The sequence below is a fragment of the Sminthopsis crassicaudata genome, chromosome 1 (assembly GCF_048593235.1).
Source record: "Sminthopsis crassicaudata isolate SCR6 chromosome 1, ASM4859323v1, whole genome shotgun sequence".
Classification (NCBI taxonomy): Eukaryota; Metazoa; Chordata; class Mammalia; order Dasyuromorphia; family Dasyuridae; genus Sminthopsis; species Sminthopsis crassicaudata.
Window position 1 is genome coordinate 88,993,346 of NC_133617.1, and position 21,281 is coordinate 89,014,626.

At 35.8% G+C, this 21,281-nt stretch overlaps 1 protein-coding gene across 1 annotated transcript in view; it reads left to right on the forward strand.

Moving 5' to 3' along the window:
- The window catches only part of LOC141548439 (protein FAM135B-like), a 144,595-nt gene that overhangs the window by 110,114 nt on the left and 13,200 nt on the right, over window positions 1-21,281 (forward strand). Inside the window, 4 exon segments of the mRNA XM_074277354.1 lie at window positions 407-561; window positions 8,231-10,319; window positions 16,549-16,715; window positions 18,009-18,100. Coding sequence (XP_074133455.1) covers window positions 407-561; window positions 8,231-10,319; window positions 16,549-16,715; window positions 18,009-18,100 — 2,503 coding nt within the window.

Consider the following 21,281-nt stretch of genomic DNA (forward strand, 5'->3'; position numbering starts at 1 on the left):
ACTTTTAAAAAGATCAGGAATATAGGATTTCACTAAGGAAATTCATAATGCAAAAGATAGGCTAGTCATAAGGGACAGGTGAAGAGTGACAAATGGACAGATTTACCAGTCAAGAGAAAGCAAGAGTGGACCCTTGGAGAATATATGAGGGCATGGAAGAGAGTTAGGGTAGGCAGACATGGAAAGATGGCAGTTATCATCACTGGTACAACTTCCAAATCAATGAAGTCACAGTTGAGTGATGGTCACACAAAACTGAACTTTTATTATCTCATCTGGAAAACAGAGATGAGATTTGTTCAATACCTTTCTCAAATGACTGCAAAAAGAAAAACAATATGTGAACTGCAAACTGCTTCATGAATAATTGCTTACCACTTTCCTGTCTTTGTAATACATTTCTCAGGATCCAAAGACAGAGTCAGATTGCTTTGGACGTTCGGAATTCTGAATACTTCACCAGCATGCCTCCTCTCCCAGCAGAATGCTTAGATATTGATGGAGACTGGAACACCCTACCAGTCATTTTTGAGGATAGATACGTGGAATGTCCTCGAAAAGGTTAGTAATACTAGAAGGGCACAAAGAACAAAGATTTCAATTTAAATTATTTAAAGGACAAGTGTTAAAGATGGTGTTTTTCTGATAACCCCAAGCAGGGAACTCTGCTCAAATCACTGAAATTATTAATCAGAACAACGAAAGAAGGAGAATTGAGTCAGATAATTTATCTAATTAAGCCACATATATTAATTAAGCATTTTTAATGCATAGTCCCATAAAAATAGTGGAAAAGATTTTTTTAAAACAAGATAAAGTTACTGTCATCTGTATCAAGGGACATAATTTCTGAGTAATTAATCATTTTATTAATGATACTAGCAATATTTAATAAAAGGGCACAGTGACCCTCTGGAATGCCAAGACCTTTCTTGGAACCCATTCAGTGCTTATATGTCCTTAGAATAATGAATGTTCTTGAGGGTGGCAATCAACTATGGTGGGTTAACACACAATGAGAGAAAAAAAAATGTGAGAATGGGATAGATGGAAGGTAAGATTTATGATGAGTCCTTTGTAATAATTTTGATAGAAGTAGAAAATAGAATTTTGTTGTAGAGTAATGGCAATGGGACTAACAAAGATAAAGCAAGATTGGTGTTTAAGTTAACTGATCATGATGATAGGGTACAAGAAATCATGAAGGTAGGGAAGCTTACAAAAAAGAATTCACAGGCTCAGGCCTTCTTTGAATCAGGAGGCAAAAAGTTATTATGCTGTCACAATGACAACAAAGTCCCTAAGAACTCACAGTTTACAAAGGGAAAGAGGTGACCTTTCATAGGAAAAGATTCAAAGCAAAGAATGCTAACTGATGCTAGTTGATACTTGTACAAAATAACCTCGGGGGTGGATATCTATTAAATTGGCCCCCTGATAGTATATGGGAACTATGAAATTAGTTCAAGATAATCCTATCAATAAAAGCCCTAGACACTGGCTTGCTACCAGGGACTTGACTTTTTGCTTGTATTTATTCACCTCATCTTGTACAATCATCAACATCAATCATTATTTTTATCCCATTTCAGTGAAGCTCAATTCATTTTCATTGAACAAATATTAGTTACATACTATGTGAAGATCACTCACTATACATGTAAAACAAAGATGAAAGTCAATGAAATCTCTACCATTGAAAATATTAGTCTTGTAGGATAAACCAGGTACACTATTGAAATAAATCAAGTTCTTCAGTGTTGTGTTTAAGATCCAACTCTTTTAGAAACTTATTGTATTCAGTTTGTTAAGCAGTTGCTCAGAGGTAAATACTGTGGCCATGGCACAATTGTGGTAGAAGACCTTGGCCTTTTTAATGTATTTCCCAGGTCTCAGTTTATCTGAGGTAACACTTATTTAGTGATTAAAGGCTAGATAAGAATTGAAACAGTTTGCCTTCACCAAAAGGAAAAATCCTTGGAGTTTCTGGCCAGAATGGAAACATTTGCTATGACTCCCAGCCACCAAAACAAACCCAATGAGCCAGTGAAAACCTACTTCAACATCACTTCTTATGAAAATGACTTGGATGTTTTTGAAGACCTAAAAGCTCAAGATTACTTAGCACAATATAGTGTTTAAAAAGGTAACATGACTTTTGACTAATGTAAATATATAGAATAGTGTACAAAATAGGAGAAATACTTGTCCTGTTGTATTCTACCTTCATCATGACATATCTAAAAAATTATGTTCAGTTCTAGGTGACTTGTTTTGGTAAGGGAACTGTCAATTTGGAAAGGAACCCAAGGGGAGGAACCAGGATAACAAGACAGTAAAATCTCATGTTAGCTTAGGTCAAAGAAATTTACAATATCAAGACCCTAGATGAAGAAAAAAACAAAACAAAACAGAAAACATTGTAGGAAGACATGATCGCTGCCTTTAAGAATCTGATGAGCCATTAAATGGAAGGACATTAGTCTTGTGCTGCATTCCCGATAGCAGAATTAGAAGAGCAATGAACAATATTTGGAGAATGTCAGATTTAAGCTAAATCTTTATAATTAAGGCTCTCCAATAATAAAATGAGCTGTTTCCAGATATTGTGAGCTCCTTGTCCCTACTATAGCACAATCTCTAAAACCATTTGTCCAGGATATTACAGAATAGATTTCAGTTCAAGTGTAAGTTGGATTCAGTATGATGTTTAATGAGTGATTGTCCAAGAAAACAAAATTTACACATGATGCACTCAAACTTAATCTGCATCACTACTTTTTTTCCATCACTTTATTAAATGTGAAAATCAACAAAAACTAAAACAATTCCTGGTTTTTGAAGCATTTTTTAAATTCTAAATTTAATGAGCAGGTCAAGTGAGTTGGTTTGCATAGGTTCCAGTATATTATCAGTTAATGTAGATTATATTTCAGATTTCTTCCAATGAAGATTTTCTGTTTTATTTATTTTTCCATCTTAGTCTTAGTTTCCTAATATGTTAATTTAGGATATCTGCCCATAATTTTAAAAGAGTTTTAATAAAAGGACTTTGAGAACTATCATATTAACTAAAGGAGAGCTATGATTACTGATCCATCAATTCAGAAAGAAATAAAAGTTTGTACATATGTGTTTTTTCCTGAAAACTGGCTTAATTGAGGGTTTTTTCAATGATATGTATTGGTATCCTATATCTTCTAATTATGAACATGGTTATTCTATGGACTCTGCTTACAAATAAAGTAGAAAAATAAAAGATGATGAAAAATTATACTATTACTAAATAGTATAATTGCTATTATATAATATCATATATATAATTATATAATAGCTATTATTGCTAAGTAAGCTTAGCTTTCCAATAGTTTTAATACACAGTATCATAATTGATCGTTATGAAAACCATATGAGGTATGGAATATTATTATTTACATTTTGCAGATGAGGGGACTGAAGGCAATTAAATGCTTTGCTTGGTGTAAAACTGCTACCAAGTTAGCGAGGACAGATTGGGACCTCTGTCATTCCTAACTCCAAATCCACCATTCAACTCCACCACACTTCTAATACATTAAATATTAGTAGTAATAATAATAATATTTACATAATACTTTAGCATTTACTTTACAAATATTAGCTTTCTTGATCTTCACAGGGATCTCATTTGATTCCTGCAAGGTAGTTATTATTATTATACCCATTTTAGAGATAAGGAAACTGAGACAGACAAGAAGTGAAATGACTTGCCCAGGACACCCATTTCATAAGTATTTGAGGTTGGATTCTAAGTCATATCTTTTTTTTTTAACCTGAATTTTATTTTTTTTTTATTTATGGAATAAAAACATTTCCATAACAAAGTATAGTTTTTTTTTTTTAAAAAGGTGATTGTGTTTGCAAATTTATTACTCACAACTTGCTATTCCTTTCAAATATACAACAAAATTGTGATGTAAATTTCTTTTTTTTTCTTCCTCTCCTCACCCACAAGATGGCTACAATTAGACACAAATGTGTATATATTTATGTACATATAATATATAATATCATATATATGCAATTATTCTATAAATATTTCTGTTTATTAGTTCTTTCTTTAGATGCATAGTGTTTTTTTCACAGGTCTTCTTGAAAGAAAGTCCAGCTCTGTAATTGGACTGTCCAATAACTATGATCATTGGCTAGTTCCTGTTGAGAAATTTTCAGCCCCATAGACTTCAATATTTAAAACTTAATTTTCTTAGTGTATTAAGGGTGCTTTTGAGCATTATAGGAGTGGGAAAATCTCTGCCATGCAGTCAAATTAGCTAAAGTCATCTCCGGTTTAGCTGCACTGATTCTTAAGAAACTATAGTTTGCAACTTGTACACACATGAATTGTTGCCTAACTTTCTATGAATTAAATGCTCTCTATCTCTCTGTCTCTGTCTCTGTGTCTCTATCTCTGTCTCTCTTCATAGCTCTTCTTGACCGCAAGTCCCTCTACCCCCTCATTCTCTCTTTCTATCATAAGCAAACTCTTTTGTTTAGATTTTAAGTTTTTCACATGGTTAAAGACTACCATTCTGAGCTTATTGTACCCTTTATTGCACTCTAACCTAGCTAAATTAATCTTTTTTTTGTTGAAACTCAGAGAAGACATGCTATCTTCAGTGTCTAAATCTTTGGAAAGAAAATTGTCCACTATTTCTTTTTCAGTCTGCCTCTGACAATCCCTAATTCTATTTGAAGTTCACCTCAAGTTCCATTCCTCTAATTGACTTTTATTTATCCATCCACATACTTAACATTTATAAATGTTAGCTAGAATTTATAAAATGCTTTAAAGTTTGCAAAGCATTTTTAGAAAATTTTTTGATCCTCATAACTATCTAAGAGGCAGGTACTATTATCTCTAGCATTTTGAGAATGAGGAAGCTGATCATAAGAAGGCATTGACATTAGCCCAGAGTCCTACATCTAATTTGTCTAAGACTGGGTTTGAATTCAGGTTTTTCTGACTTCAAATCCTGCATTATATCTTTTGGACCACTTTACTTAAGTTTTGCCTCCATATTGCCTTGTACACATTTTATATCTATATATGTATATGTAGTTTTTTATAATATACTTTAAGTACTTTGAAGGCAAAAGGCAATTTTATTTCTGTGTTCCAACTGCCTAATAAAGCAATAGAATATATGAATTTTTAAATCAATGTTTGTTGATTGATGTGTGTTGTTCAGTCATTTCATTCATATCTGATTCTTTGTGACTTCCTTTGGGGATTTTCTTAGCAAGGACACTTGATTGGTTTGCTGTTTCCTTCTCCAGCTCATTTTGTAGAGAGAAAACTGAGGCAAACAGAATTAAGCAAGTTGCCCAGAATCACACAGCTACTAAGTGTCTGAGGGCAGATTTGAACTCAGAAAGCCAAGTCTTCCTGACTCCAGGCCCAGCATTCTGTTCACTGAACCAACTAATTGTCCCCTATCACATGTGCTATCTCTAGCTAAAAAAGGTTTTCTTTTTCTTAAGAGTATGATTGACAGAGACAGAGAGAGATATACACACACAGACCGAGACAGAGAGAAGAGGAGAAGGAGCAGATGAGAGAGACAGAGAGAGAGAGAGAGAGAGAGAGAGAGAGAGAGAGAGAGAGAGAGAGAGAGAGAGAGAGAGAGACAGGCATTATCCCCTAACACAAGTGTTATCTCTAGCTAAAAGGTTTTCTGTTTTTTTAAGAGTATGAGTGACAGAGATAAAGACACACACACACAGACAGAGACAGAGAGAAGAGAAGGAGCAGATGAGAGAGACAGAGAGAGAGACAGACAGACAGACATTATCCCCTATCACATGTGTTATCTCTAGCTAAAAGATTTTCTGTTTTTTTTAAGAGTATTTGTAATAGAGAGAAAAACAGAGGAGAGACTGAGAGAGAGAAAAAACAAACCGACAGACAGAAACAGAGACAGATAAAGACAGAGAAGCAGAAAAAGAGATGGGGGAGAGACACACACAGAGATACAGAGAGATGGGAAATACAAAAAGAAATAGAGACAAAGAGAAACAGAAAGAAACAGAAAGAGGAAAGACAGACAGAGAGGGGAGGAGGAGGAGGAGGAGGCAAGAGACTGAGGCAGAGACAAAGAGAATGTGGAAAGTTATTTTGCAAGTAAAATGCAAGTAGAAGTAGCTTATCTCTAAGCTTATTTCCACAATGGTTAGATTAGAATAATGTTTAGAAAAGCAGACCAAGTATCATCTGGAGAAAGAAGAGGGAGAAAGCTGCACACTGGTGCTGGGATCACTTGAAGGAGAATCTGACTGATTCTCTATACTTGTCTGACATCTAGTGGTAATACCTTGAATAAAGCTACTGGTTTTCCTTGCTGAGGATGAGTTAGTGATGGAGCTTATTAATGTGAGGACTTTTGCTTCCTTGTGGAAATGACAACAATGATATTACCATCGTTTTTATAGTGCCAGTTTTTGGATTTTTAGAGGCTTTTCCCAGACAGAAGCATGTAGCGTAAGTAATAAATAAAAGTCAGATTTGGTCAGAAGAGAAGAAAGTGGGAAATGATGATTAGAGCACACTGCATTTGGATCCAAGAAAAATTGGGTCCAAATATCACTTCAGACATTTACTAGGCATGTGACAATGGGCAAATAAATGAAATGTATCATTGCCTTTTTTTACTTATAAAAGGTCAATTATGGCTAAAGTGCTTTCAATTTAGAAATAGGCCTGTGACCAAAGCTTGGATCCCAGTTCTGTGACCTCGGAAGGATTAATTCATTTCAATAAGCATTACTAAGCTTCTGCTATGTACCAAGTACAGTACTCAACACAGGAGAAAGAAAAAATGGGAAAAGTTCTGCCCTTCATTTTCCTGGGGAATTATATGCATATTTATAAGTAAATACACAGCATACAAAATTATTGAGAGGGGATTGTAAAAACTGGAGAGTCAGAAAAAGGCCAAGTATTGAAAATGCACTTTTGAACTGAGCTTTGAAAGAAGATAGGTACTGCAATATGTAGGTGTAAGGAGGAAATGCATTTCATATATAAGGAAAAGCTTTAATTAAAACACACAGATGGGAAATGGAACCTCATGGAAAGAAAGCAAATCTCTAGAGATGTATGTGGCTGGAACATAGATTAAAGGAGAGGCAACGGTGTGAACAAGTCTAGAAAAATAGATCTTCAGGCAGGTCTCAGTTTCTTCATCCCTAAAATGAGAGGTTTGCAATAAAATACCTTTAAAGGGACTTTAAAGTCCTTTGAAAACTTAGAGGAATAATTCATAGTTTTAAATTGTTTGTAACCAGGAGTGTACTGGTACATTTTTAGCACCTGGCTCTTGGGAAGGGGTTTTGGGATATGTGTGGAAGAGCACATTATACAATTAACAGCCTTGTATTCATCACTTTTCTAAAGATTGCATAATTAACTTAACTTTACAAGTAATTAGAAAAAAAGTACTTTTAAATATAAAAGTGCAGTTAATAAAACAGCAAATCAAGCCATGATTTGTTGATTTCTGAGGGGCAATTGCTTGCTTATACTAAAGATTTATCAATTGTCTCTTTGTGGCTCCAACACAATTCTGAGTAATAGCACTCAATGTCTTTCTTTTTTTTTCCCCCTGTGGCAATTGGGGTTAAGTGACTTGCCCTGGGTCGAACAACTAGGAAGTGTTAAGTGTCCGAGGCCACATTTGAACTCAGGTCCTCCTGACTTCGAAGGGCTGGTACATTGTGCCACCTAGCTGCCCCAGTACTCATTTCTTTATTACTTAATATTGCATGGAATAGTCTTAAATGTTATTTCAATGGGTCTCAGAACAATCATGTGAGTTAACAGTGCAAATATTATTTTCCCCATTTTACAGAAAAAGAGAATAAGCCACAAAGACCTGGAGTGTCTTATTTAAGACCATAGATCTAATAAGTTGAGAGCCAAACCTCTCTAACTTAGGTCTTCTGACTCATAGAGCAATTAGTTCCTTGAAGAAAAGAACCTCATAATTTCAAAGCTTTCTCTCTCCCCTATTATAGCCCTTTAGTAGTCATTATTTAATCCATCTTTCTTCAAATTGAATTGAGCTGAATCAATTGAGCCAAACATTAAATGAAAACATATATGTAGATATTTTTGGTAAGAGAATGTTTGATACTTTGAAAGCTTCTACAATTCATCTAAACAAAATATGACACTTTGTTTCTTTTCCTTTAGGGATTTCCCAAAATGTTATTTCTCCAGTTAAAACTTCCCAAAAAGTGGAACAAAAGGAAAAAGAGAAGAGTCAACAATCAAATGCTAATGCAACTTCTGAGAGAACATTCAGGGAAGATGCTTTTTTACCATGGAACTTTGAAGTGGACTATCTGTGTCCTGTTACAGGTGGGGATGTATCCATGGACAGATACTCACCTCCTAGTTCAGTATCTCAGGTATACTTGACAATTGGTGAAACCCAAGATGAAATGGGTTTACCGGAAGAGTCTGCAGCACCTTCCACAGTTAATCCTGTAAATGACTTTAGGCCAATTGTTTTAACACACTCTATAGCAGACTTGAGTAGATCTGAACAGACTGTGGCTGGAGATAGTAATCTGGCATCTTGCTTGACATACATCGAAATGAACCCCAGCAATAAGCACCCTGATAATCCTGACCCTGGATTAGTAGTTGCTCCTCATTATGAGACCAGCACATCTGTAGATAATTACATCAGGACTGTCTCAGATGAAGCAGCTGCATTTCCTCCCCCTGAGAATGTTGTCTCCACAGACAAAGTTGTGTCTCATGATTTAAGAAAGAAGGAGAATCAAGAGAATAAAGCCACGTTGCTATCACTGAAACATCTTCCAGTGAATTCGACTGATTCATTAAACCCAACGCCAAGAGATCCATCTGATGTGAAGTCACTACCAAGGGACCCAAAGAGTAATGAACGGGAAGTGTTATCTGCATTGTCTGGGACCATCAAAAGATCATCTTCAGTTATCTCTGACTCAGGCATTGAAAGTGAACCAAGCTCTGTGGCTTGGTCTGAGGCGCGCAGTAGGGCTCTGGAATTGCCTAGTGACCGAGAGGTTTTACACCAGCTGGTAAGAAGGCATGCTATCCACAGAAATTCCTTAGAAGGCGGCCACACGGAAAGCAATACAAGCTTGCCTAGTGGTATCCAAGCTTCCCTGACTTCCATTAGCTCTTTGCCTTTTGAGGAGGAAGAGAGAGAAATGGCACTTAACAAGCTAACTAAGTCTGTGTCAGCTCCTCAGATAAGTAGTCCAGAGGAGTTGGCGGAGGACAATGACATATCCAAAAGTGATCAGGGGGATTTGGAGACCTTGGATGGTCACTTTCAGAAATCCCTTGAAGAAAACCAGCATGAGGGCAGAAACATAAATTCCATTAGGAACTTTCCTGGGTTTCAAAATGACCCTCCAAAACATGACTGTGAAGTCTTCCCTTCACTAGTGGACATGGCTTATAACCCAGATCATCCACAGGAAGGTAAGGGCTACATGGACTTAGCAAAGGTTAACGATAATCCAGATTTTCTTTTTGGGCATTGTACTTTCACCTATACTGAACCAGCGGGCAATGAAAAACCTTTTGTTGGGGGAGCTGAGTACTCTTCCACAGCTCAAACCAAAGAACTGACTTTAGACACATTGCATGTCTCTAAAGTAGATACTATCCAGGATGATGTTTCTAATAAAGATCTACTGGAGAATCCACAGACTAGATCTGAGGTTTCAAAGACTAAGAATGACATATTTTCTAATATCAGCATCTCAGCAATTGAGGATTTCTCCCAATCCATCCATCAGGTGATTGAATTTCCCTGTAGTTCTTCTACAGAAATTATCAGGCCAGACTCAAACAAAGATAAAAGAAGGGACTCTTGCACTGGTGATGATGTCCCTACCCAACAAGGGTGTCATATTTTGCAGGAGGTAGATCTAAATGAAGTCATCACGGTCAACCACAGCCCAGAGGTCCATGGCATTGATTATCAGTGCTTTGAAAACTTTGAATCTAAACATGTTGCTAATAGCAACAACTTCCATTTGGCCACCACTGAGGCACTGACATTGGACACAAGAAAGACTGTGGAAGTGGTTAATTTATCTGTTTCCTGCACAGCTACGTGTCTTCCTTTTTCCTCAGTGGTTAAGGAAGCTCCTGCTAAGGTTGGACTTTCTTCTAAGCAAAATTTATTCCCAATTACCCACCAGCCTGTGGGTTCCTTTGGGGTAGTCTCATGTGATGCAAGAGCTTTGGAAGAAGAGGTCAATGAAAGAATGTTTAGGTAAGCTTGGGTAATGACTCTCTTCAGACTTTTCCCAGTCAATGATGCTTTCTCATCAGTTTTTCTAATCTCACTCTTTCTCAGCTGGAAAACCTGTTCAGAATGCTATTTGGAAAGAAAGTAAGTAGAGTAGAAAGAAAGTAGAAAGTCCATTTAGTGGACTGTCTTCTTATGTCTGGTGCTTTTCTAACCTCACATAATAAGAAGGATTCAGGTTTGGAGTCAGAAAACGAGGATTCAAATTTCAGCACTTCTAATAAAACATGTAACTAAGGATGAGTTACTTAAATCTAGATTCATCTCTTCACTTTCAAATTTAAGAGACTGAGTTAGATCTTATATAAGTTTCTTCCAAAGTCTATGAAAGATGAAAATTCAAGTTGACAGAGCATTTGCAATGTAACTACTCTGCAAGGGGGCTTGAGCAAGGTAGCCACCTTTCTGTCCCTTAGAAAACAATGGCAAAAACTTAATAGTGCATTTTCCTAAAAAGTTTTTTTCTACTTATGAAAATGAGAGTCTAAGACAGAAAAGAATCTGTCTTCTACCTAGAACAGATATTTTGATGCAACATTCCAAGAAACTGTCTAAATATATTTGAATATAAGAAAGTATGCTTTTTTATGAGACACTGAGGTATTTTGTTGAACACTATAACTGAATTGATAGGAAGTTAGGGTATAAGTGTTTCCTAATCTGCTTTCATCTTTGACTTTTGACAAAAACAAAATAACCAACCACTCAGAATTAAATGAAATGATATTATTAGGTGGAAAATTTCATTTGGAATAAAGTTATAAGTATTCTAAATATTTTTAGACTACTAAAGTTTGTTAAATATACACTTAAATTAGGTCTTTAGAGAGAAAAGAGACCATCTAACCTGCTTCCTTTTCTACCTCTAAAGCCTGGAATTTCTAACCTGGAAGGCGGGGCAAAGGCAGAGGGGAGAGCTCCCATAGTTTTCCATAGTAGGCTGTTTACTAAACTGAAGGGAAGGAGATTCTTCTTAAATTATGCCATTTCCCTGAACAAAGCACACCTCCTTTCAACTCACTGCTCTATCTGGGAGGAATAATCATTGAAAGATGGCTAGATACTCTGCCTTTCTCAGTGGGGCAGTCTGTGGCCTCTGGTAAGCAGCACCAGATAATGGGTGGGTAAGAATCCCCTCTTTATTTTCTAGTGTTTCCATAGTCCTAAGCCATTAATGCTTTTCTGAATGGTTGAATATGAAAATACAATTTATTTCTCTAATCATCAGCTATATTTATATCTACCTTACAATATTATTTAGTGATAATGTATTAATGCACAAATAGAATTCATTAGACGGGGCTTTATATTGTCTATGCCCTATTGAGCAGAAATTTGTTCTCCTATAAAGTCCATTCTTTGGCTGCAATCTTGCCCTCAAGGATGACAGAGAAAGCTAAAAAAATCCTTTGGAATTTGGCCTATTGAAGATTCAGATTTCCTCAATCCCCATTTTCTTGATATACAAGTTATTTTGCTAGTTATTTTGAAGCATTACAACTTAGTTGTGTTTGTTTCCATGAAATATGAGGCACTTTTTAAACTTAATAGTTGAATTATTCATTACCAAGACATATCCACTTAAGTTCATTTATTACATTTGTCCATTAGCTATCCAGCTAAAGTATTAATGAAGTTAATCACTAAAATGAAATCAGATCTATTTTAAGGTCCTTGTTTTAAAAGGGGGTTATTTTAAAGACTTAAGTCCTCTATTTCATATGATAGAATAAATCCAGGGAAGCTAGGTAATTCACTAAATAGAGCACTGGCTCTGAAATCATGAAGATGTGAGTTCAAATCCAGTCTCAGACATTTGACACTTATTAGCTGTGTGACCCTGGGCAAGTGACTTAATCCAGTCTTACCTAAAAGCAAAACAACAAATCTATGATAGAATAAATCCAATATTTATTTACTACTAAGTTCATGGGGCAGCTAAGTGGCCCACTGGATAGATTACTAATCTTTCTGAATACAAATCTGGCATGAGACACTTACTCTGTGTTTTTCAGCAAGTCACTTTACCATGTTTGCTTCAAATTCCCCTTTTGCAAAAGAAGGAAAGAAGGAAATGTCGAATCACTCCATTCTTTGCCAAGAAAATCCCAAATGGGATTAGGAGCAGTAAGACATGGCTGGAACAACTGAACACACACACACACACACACACACACACTTCATTGCTTTGTTTGAGATAATTTATAGACAAAGATTAGTTAACACAAATTTTCTGTCTTTAAGATATTACGAAAATTCCCTCAACGTCTATATATATATATATATATATATATATATATATATATATATATATATATATATATATATATATGTATGTATACACACATACACATACATACACACACATATACATATATACATATATATATACATATATATATATGTATATATATGTATAGTGCCATCTTATTTCTTAGATTACCTGAGAGAGAAAGAGAAAGAAAGGTAGATTTGTATTTATATTTTATGTATCTGCTCCTTATTTTCAGTAGAACATGCCTTTCTTGATATTAGAGACTAAAATTTATTTCATTTTTATATCCTTGACATCTAGAACAATACCTTGATGATAGAAATTATAAAATACATCCATTACATATATGTGTAATGGATATATAAATTCTTATATAGAAATATATGCATATGGAACATATATATGTATAATATATATGTATATATATATATATATTATATACACATATATTATATATAGAATCCTGAAATTATAAAGGACTATAAAGATTATTTAATCCCATTTCTCACATATTTTAGAAATCATGGAAAAATATGCCAAATGGAGAAAAGACAAAGATTTTATTTCTCCATTGTGACTTTTATTCCATCCTTAATCTTTAATTTCTTCACCCATTCAATTCCTGTCTTTTAGAATGTTATGCCCTTGATAGTATACTGTTGACAACTTCTGTCACTACATTTGGTGACATTTTTTCTCAGTTACTTTTAATTACTTCTTCAGTGATTCCTTCTTCATAAACTCTGGCCTCCTCCAAGCTTTCCTAAGCCTGTCCTTATTTTAAATACATCATCTGGCTATCAAACAACCTTTCTTCTCCCTTTCATAGCCACGCTTTTCTGAAAATATTTGGTGCTACCTATTGCAACTGCTTTCTCATTCCTCAGATCTCCATAGTCTAGTTTCTTTTTTCCAACATTCTACTAACAGCCACTATGACCTCTTTTTAAATAATCCCAATAGAATTGTCTGTATCTCCTTTGTGTCTTCCACAGCATTTCATACTATTAACTGATCTTCAAATTCCTGACATATAGTACCTAATAAATACTTGTTGATTCACTGATTGATTGATTCTTTGTTTTGCTTTATTTTCTTTATACTTTACTGGAAATTCCTCATTTTCTTTACTCCCACAAAATTCATGTCCCTCAGGTTTCAATCCTTCATGCTATTCTTGAGGTAGTTAATGCTACAATGAACATACTTCTTCTGTACATGGAGTTGGGAAAATGAATTCAAAACCAGTCTCAGACAATAATTAGCTATCTGATATTAAACAAGTCACCTGCCTCAGTTCCCTAAAACAAAAAATGAAGATAATAATAGCACCTATTGAATAAGGTTTTTGTGAGAAGAAAAGGAAATCATATTTATTGTTTGTTTGTTTTTTTTAAATAGTACTTAGCACAACGGCTGACACATACTAGGTGCTGTGTAAATGCTTATTCTCCTTCCGTTTTTAAACTTTATCATCCAGTAATCTCCTTCACTTCCATAGTTATAGCTAGGGACTCACTCTGGATAAGGCTCAGATCTGAGGCTATAACCCTGCTTCTTTTTGTTTTTTCATGCTTTAATATTACAGGACAAACTGTCAGCTAGCTACCTGCCCCTAAGCCTAGATGTCCCATTAGCTTTCAAAATTCAACAATCCAGAATGAAATGTATTGTCTTGTATCTTCAAGATCTGCTTCTCTTCTGACCTCCCTATTTATCAAGTTAACAATACTATTCATCTCCCAAATTTGATATTATCTTTGAATCATTCTTTGGCTTTATTTTTAATGTGCAATCAACTCTGTATCCTGTTTATTCATAGCTGAAATATTTATAACATATATCTTCTCTTCTCACTTGAGCTTGAAAGTGTGGACTTTCATCGCCACGAACCTAAACTATTTCATTATCCCCCTAACATATATTCCTACCTCCACTAAAATTTGTCAATTCCTTTCCATTCTTTACATATTTCCAGACTGATTTTATGCATACTCCTCATTATTTTATTCTTCTCAGAATTGTTTTATAGTTCCATATTATTTATAGGATAAAACAGGTAGTTCTTATCTAGTCCTTTGAGCCTTTCTGAAATTTGATACCATTTTACCTTTCTAAGATTATCTTCTGATTTTCCCACACCATCTCTATACTCCTACCAACCTTTACTGATGTGGGTTGTGCTCCCTTTAAGAAACTAATCCTTTTAGATGAATTTATTCTTTTCTGATTCCCAGCCCCTCCTAGCAGATGCATTATCAATTCAAGAAGCTAGGACTTTTGATTCACAAATCCTGTCAAAAGCACCCTTTTAAATTCCAATAGGAGACCCAGGCTTTCACAAACCCCACCCAAATCTGAGCCAACTTGGGACTCCACCCACAGGCCCCTTAAGCTAAATCTCTCATTATAAAAGAGCCAAGCTGGAGTCCTCTTTTAGCAGAGGTTCCTAACATAGCAGCCTTACACCTGGCATACCAAAGGATCTCTTCCCACTAGAACCCTGGTTCTGTTGCCCTCTTCTCTTTATTTAACACCTTTTATTAACTAGACTTTAACTTTATTTCCAAACCCGCAAATAAACCTCTTTTATCAATCTAGGTTTTCAGCTCTGTAAATTCCTTTACAGAGAATTCTTGCACCACTACTAGACCTCATTTAACTCTGTATCCTTATGCGGAATCCAAAGGGGTTGCAGGAGAGCTCTATTTGACTTCTGTACCCCGAACCTGCCACTAGACCTCAATTAAACACTAATTTCATTTAGGTACCCCCAATTCTAAACTTTATCATTTACCCTTCACCATTACCCTCAGACTCCCAATGTATCTTCATTCATACACTTTCTTATGTATGAACTATCCAACTTTATGTATTGAAATACTATCCTTCCTTTACTGTTCAGCTTAGATGTTTATCTTCTCCCCCCAAAATATTCCTTTATCCCTCCCTATCCTTTAATCAGTAATGATCTTTCATTAATAGTGTAATGACCTTTGCTTCTTAGACTGAGTGTATGTATATATAGATATGTGTATATAAGTAATATATGTAATAATATAAAATATGTATGTAATATAAACATATATACATACATACATATATACATATATATACATACACATATATGTGTGTATATATACATACATATATATGTGTGTGTATATATACATGTACCACCATACATATATAAATACCTATTCAGATTATTGAATATAATACATATTACAAATATACATGTATATGGATATATATGTATACACATATGTATATATATGAATACACATATGTATATATATAATATATATACACACACACATAAATATGAATATCCTAATATCTTTTGGAACGTGAATATGGACAGGAAGGAACAGACTTTTGATTTCAATGGTCAAGGAAATTTGAAGTAAGAAAATTCCCTCCACTAATTAATATCCTTAACTTATAGTCTTACAGAAGCAGACTAAGAGGTTACATGATTTTCTAAGTCAGTCTTCCCGACTCTTAGGCTACTTCTCTTCCCACTCCACAATGGTGATTTTCTTATGACCTTGTGCAGACTATTTTGTATTATATAAATGTTTATTGTGATACCTTCCAACTGGTTTATAAATTCCTTGAGGTCAAAAATTCTATATTTTTCAGGTTGTTTTAGTTCTTCAGAATTCAGCTTAAGGCTACACATATAGTAGTTGTGTAATTCGTCCTTATTAAAGTAAGCCTTGGTTGAAAGGGATACTTCCCTTTTACATTGTTTCCCTCTTTCTTTTCATACAAAATAAACACCTTCTCCCTCAGCCCTGCCCCCATGATGCTACTTAACAGAAGTTCATTTCTCCTATGGTATAACTGTTCCATATTTTCCAACTTAACTCCATACACAGAGTTTGTCTTACGATTAACTAATATATTCTCCAGTTTTTATCAGGCCAAAGAGAAATTTAAAGAAGAGCTGAATAATGAAGAGTGTCTGTACAGTGACTTGTCTGTACTAGCTTCTGACTTGCCATATTTTCCACCAGAGGAAGAGGAAGAGAACTTGGAAGATGGGATTCATCTGGTTATCTGTGTCCATGGGCTAGATGGTAAGGTCTGAAGAAAAAGCTTAGCTGTGATTATTAATGCTCACAATCCAGATTAAGGTAGAGAGATTTACAATTTATAAAGCATTTTCCTCAAAACAGCCCCATACACTAGGTAACATGATTATTATTTTTTTTTTATTTTACCAAGGTAGAAACTGTGACCCCGAGAGGGAAGGATTTTTCCCCAGGTCACAGCTAATTAATTTTAAGCTTTAGGATTGGAATTCTCTATCCCTGATGTTCTTTCCATGATTCATTACTGCCTCCTTCCTCAGGACAATAGACACCTAGGGACATGAATATAAAAGAAATTCCAAGCAGGAAAAACAGGTTAGCCAACAAGAAAAATGGCAACAGATGATTTGCTTGAGAAAAATTTTTTTCACTTTGTCTCTGTCCCTGTTTATCTCTTTGTGTCTTTCTCTCTGGCTCTTTCTGTTCTCTCCTCTCTGTCTCTGTGTGTTTCACCCTTTCCTTCTTTCTCTCCTTCCCTCCTCTCATCTCTCTGCTCTGCCTTGTTTCTCTTTTTAAAGATTAGGTCTCCCTATTTTACCCAGGTTGGAAAGACAGAGGCCCAGAGCCAATGCCACTCTGATAAACATTGGAACTTGGACCTGTTCAGTTTCGATCCTTAGCCAGTTTGCCTTTCCTTTCCTTAGGCAACCTGACTGCCTACTCCTGGCTTCTCCCCTCCTGGAGAATCACCAAATTATTGCTAAACTTTTTTGCAGATAACAGATCAGCTTAGCAAGTCTTGCTGCTACTGCTGTTGGGAATTGGAAGTGTTCAGGAAGAAATAGGAAGTTCCCAATGTCAGAGAGTAAAATATCCCACTGGCCTAGAACAGCCAAGTGGAATAATAGCAATAATTTCTAGCATCTTATAGCACTTTACACATTCATATTCAGTAAATTGTGATAAGTTTAAGGGAGATAACAGAAAAATAGCATAAATTCTAGGAAGAGAGAATGAGGAACCATATGAGAATATTCTGAAAGTCATTCCTGCACATCCATTTTCAAGTGCCTTATGTGTCTAATGAATAGAGATTTTTTTTTTTTTTTTTTTTTTTTTGGTAAGTCAGTTGGGATTAAGTAATTTATCCAGAGTCACAAAACTAATATATGCTAAGTGTTCAAGGCCAGATTAGAATTTAGGTCCTCCCAACTCCAAAGCCAGCACTCTATGTACTGCCCCATCTAGCTGGCCTGAGAACCTTGTTTCTTACAGTTAAACAATATTTTCTTTTTTAAAAATTTTATTTATGGGAACTGGAGACATATATCCTTTCAGGTAACAGCGCAGACCTCCGTCTTGTAAAGACATTTATTGAACTGGGCCTTCCTGGAGGAAAATTGGACTTTCTGATGTCTGAGAGGAATCAGGTAGGAGGGTGAGAGGGATGAGAAGATGAGATTTCAGTTGGGCTACAAGAGTCTCTTAAAAAGCCTACATCATACACAGTCACATTGCACACAAACAAAATACAGACAAGATAAATTGGAGATAATATAATCAATTTATAACTAACATTTCTATAACATTTTAGAAAAGAAAAACTTTGTCATAGATTGTTTTGTGTCATTGTCCAGAGAAATATAGTACACATATTTATCTGTGTACTATATTTTATAAATTAGGAATGCTTGCAACTTTTCCTATTGCCACAAGCCAGAGATGGTTTAGGAATCTGTTATTAATAATGTACTGAAAGGAAGCTCCAGATAGCTGAGCATGTCAGTCAGTAACATTTATTAAGTGGCTATTATTTACCAGGCATTGTCCTAAGCATTAGGGATTCAAAGAAAGTCAAAGTCAGTTCCTTCTCTAAAGACTCTCACAGTAATGGGAGATATAATATGCAAACAACTACATATAAATATTCTATATATAGCACATATTCTAGCACATTAGAATTAAGGACTGTCAGTAATGTGGTAACGTGTATCACTGGCTAATTTCTTTTGGTCCTTTGGGTATGTTGGCTCCCTATATTGACTATATTTAGAAATGGATAGTTATATTAAGTGACAATCTCCAGTGGCCATAGAAAATGCCTTCAGACTGGAAAAGTGAGACCAAAAATCAGTGGCCCATTCCACATGGATTAAAAGAGCTGTCCTACTCCCTTTGGCAAATCCCATGATCTTTATCAGATTCTGAACTTTCTTGGTACAGAAAAAAAAGGATGTTAGTTTTTGTTTCCAAGTGCCTTCTGCTTCCAAAGTCATGTTGTATATCCACAAATCAGTCCTTATGCCCACATATATGTCTTTAGTCCAGTGCATTAGCTTTTCAGGTCTATCCCAACTATAAAATCTCTAAGAAGGAAATGAAGGTCAGTGTTATCAAGTGATTAGTACAAGGTGACAAGTTATTTACACATTATAGCTAGGAATTCACTTTTGCCTTTCAACTTTAGTTTTCTTTCCATTAAACATAGTCTCTTGGATGCCGTGTTTTGGCATAAAATATCTTCCAGTAACTTTTAAATGCATTTTTAATTTGCTTGGGAGGGAATATTTGTACCTCTTCTTTCTACGTACATGGGACATTTCCTTTCAAAATCTATTAAAGACTTTCAGGCTCTTCATTGGTCATTTTTTGTTAGGATTACTAAGTGAGAACTTAGGTTGTCTGGATGGTGACAAGGTGAGAATTCAGGTTTTCTGGACAATTACAAGGTGAGAACTCAGGTTGACTTGATAGAGGGGGCAAGCTCATTGGCTGGGGTGGTTCTTCCCAGAAGCCCTTGCATTATCCCACGCCCATTCTCTGGGAGGATAAAAAGAGACAGCACTGGGCGCAGAGAGCAGATCGGCCTGAAGAAGGATAAGAGTTGGAGGAGATTCAGAGCCAGGATTCAAGAGAAGGACTCTGAATTGCATCAGGCTTGACGGGGCTCTCTGCAGGAAGGGAAGTCACTTCTTTGGACAAGAGTTAACAGCAACTGCCTGGAGACAACGGTTCATTACAGGAAGAAGTATCTGTCGGAGAGATTTGAGTAGAAGACACAGCAGATCTCTTCCCAGAGAGCGATCCAGCAGCTTCTAGAGACGACAGCTCGTTACAATTGGCGCCCAACGTGGGGCAAGGACTTTTGCTTATCCTGACAAGAGGAGCTAGACCAGACCTTTGCAATTTGGCGCCCGAACAGGGACAGACACAGTCCTGATTCCAGTGGAAAAGCTTCCAATCTAGATCTCAGTCTCTCTGACCCAGAACCGTGAGTAACGAGGAAACTTTGTTAAAGATTAAGTGAGCGTGCTAATAGATAAACAAGGAACTTAACTTGTTAAGGGCTAAACCAGGAATCTCTTATAGCTGAAATGGGGCAGATGTTAGCTATATTCAATCCCTGGACCTCAGCCGACTCAACCTCAGCCCCAGACGCAACCTCAGCTCCATTCAGGAGTGGTACTATAGAGAGTATAATCAAGATAATTGAGGAGCAGAGTTTACTTGTAACCTGGGTACAGATTGCTAAACTCTTGGCTGCATTAAGACGCACATCCCCTTGGTTCTTAGAGGAAGAAAAGATAGATGTAGATAAATGGAAGCTAGTGGGATATGAAATGAAAGAATTTCAAGCAAAAAATGGGCCTCGTTCAATTTCTGCAGAAGTATTTTATATCTACAACATAGTTCAATTAGCCTTAAACTATCAAGCAAGTTGTAGGAGAAGGAAAAGTTCTAAAAATGAACAGAGGAGGAAGTGTGAGGAAAAAAGGAAAGATCAAGATCTTTCCCTAGAGCAAGAGGATTTAAATGAGGAATTATGGTATGATTCTCTTGAAGAAGCTTCAACCCTGCCTAGAGAACAGATTATTGACAGGCCCACATCAACCCCACCTTCAGAGATGGAGGAAGAAAGAGGGGAAGAGGCAGAAACACAAACAGAATTGCCTGTGAACAGCCTAAGCCTATGACAAGATTAGAAAAAGCATTGGTTAAAGCTAAGAGAGAAGGACAGGATATAAGTGATTTTATACATGCATATCCTGTGATTGAAAATACTGACTCTGTAGGTAAAAAAAGGAGAAGATATGCACCTTTAGATTTGAATACAATTAAGGATTTGAAAAAAGGTTGTACCCTTTATGGGGCTACATCAGCTTATGTCAAAATGTTACTAGATGGTTTGTCTTATGAAGTCCTAACCCCGAATGATTGGAAATCCATAGCAAGGACATGTCTGGAACCTGGAGAAAATTTATTATGGCTTGCGGAATTTCATGAATTATGTAAAATTCAAGTCAGATGCAATTTGGAAATAGGAGTTAACACACAATTCACTTTTGAGCACTTAGCTGGTGAAGGTCAATATGGAGAGAATTCGGAACAGATTAATTATACCATGACAATATATGAACAAATTGCTAAGGCTGCGATAAAAGCTTGGGGTGTCCTTCCTGGACAGAAAGATCGTGGAGAGGCTTTCACTAAAATACAGCAAGGTCCCAATGAACCTTTTGCAGATTTTGTGGGACGTTTGCAAACTGCTGTCAAAAGAACTATTGGAGAAAATTCAGCTACAGAAATAATGACCAGACATCTGGCTAAGGA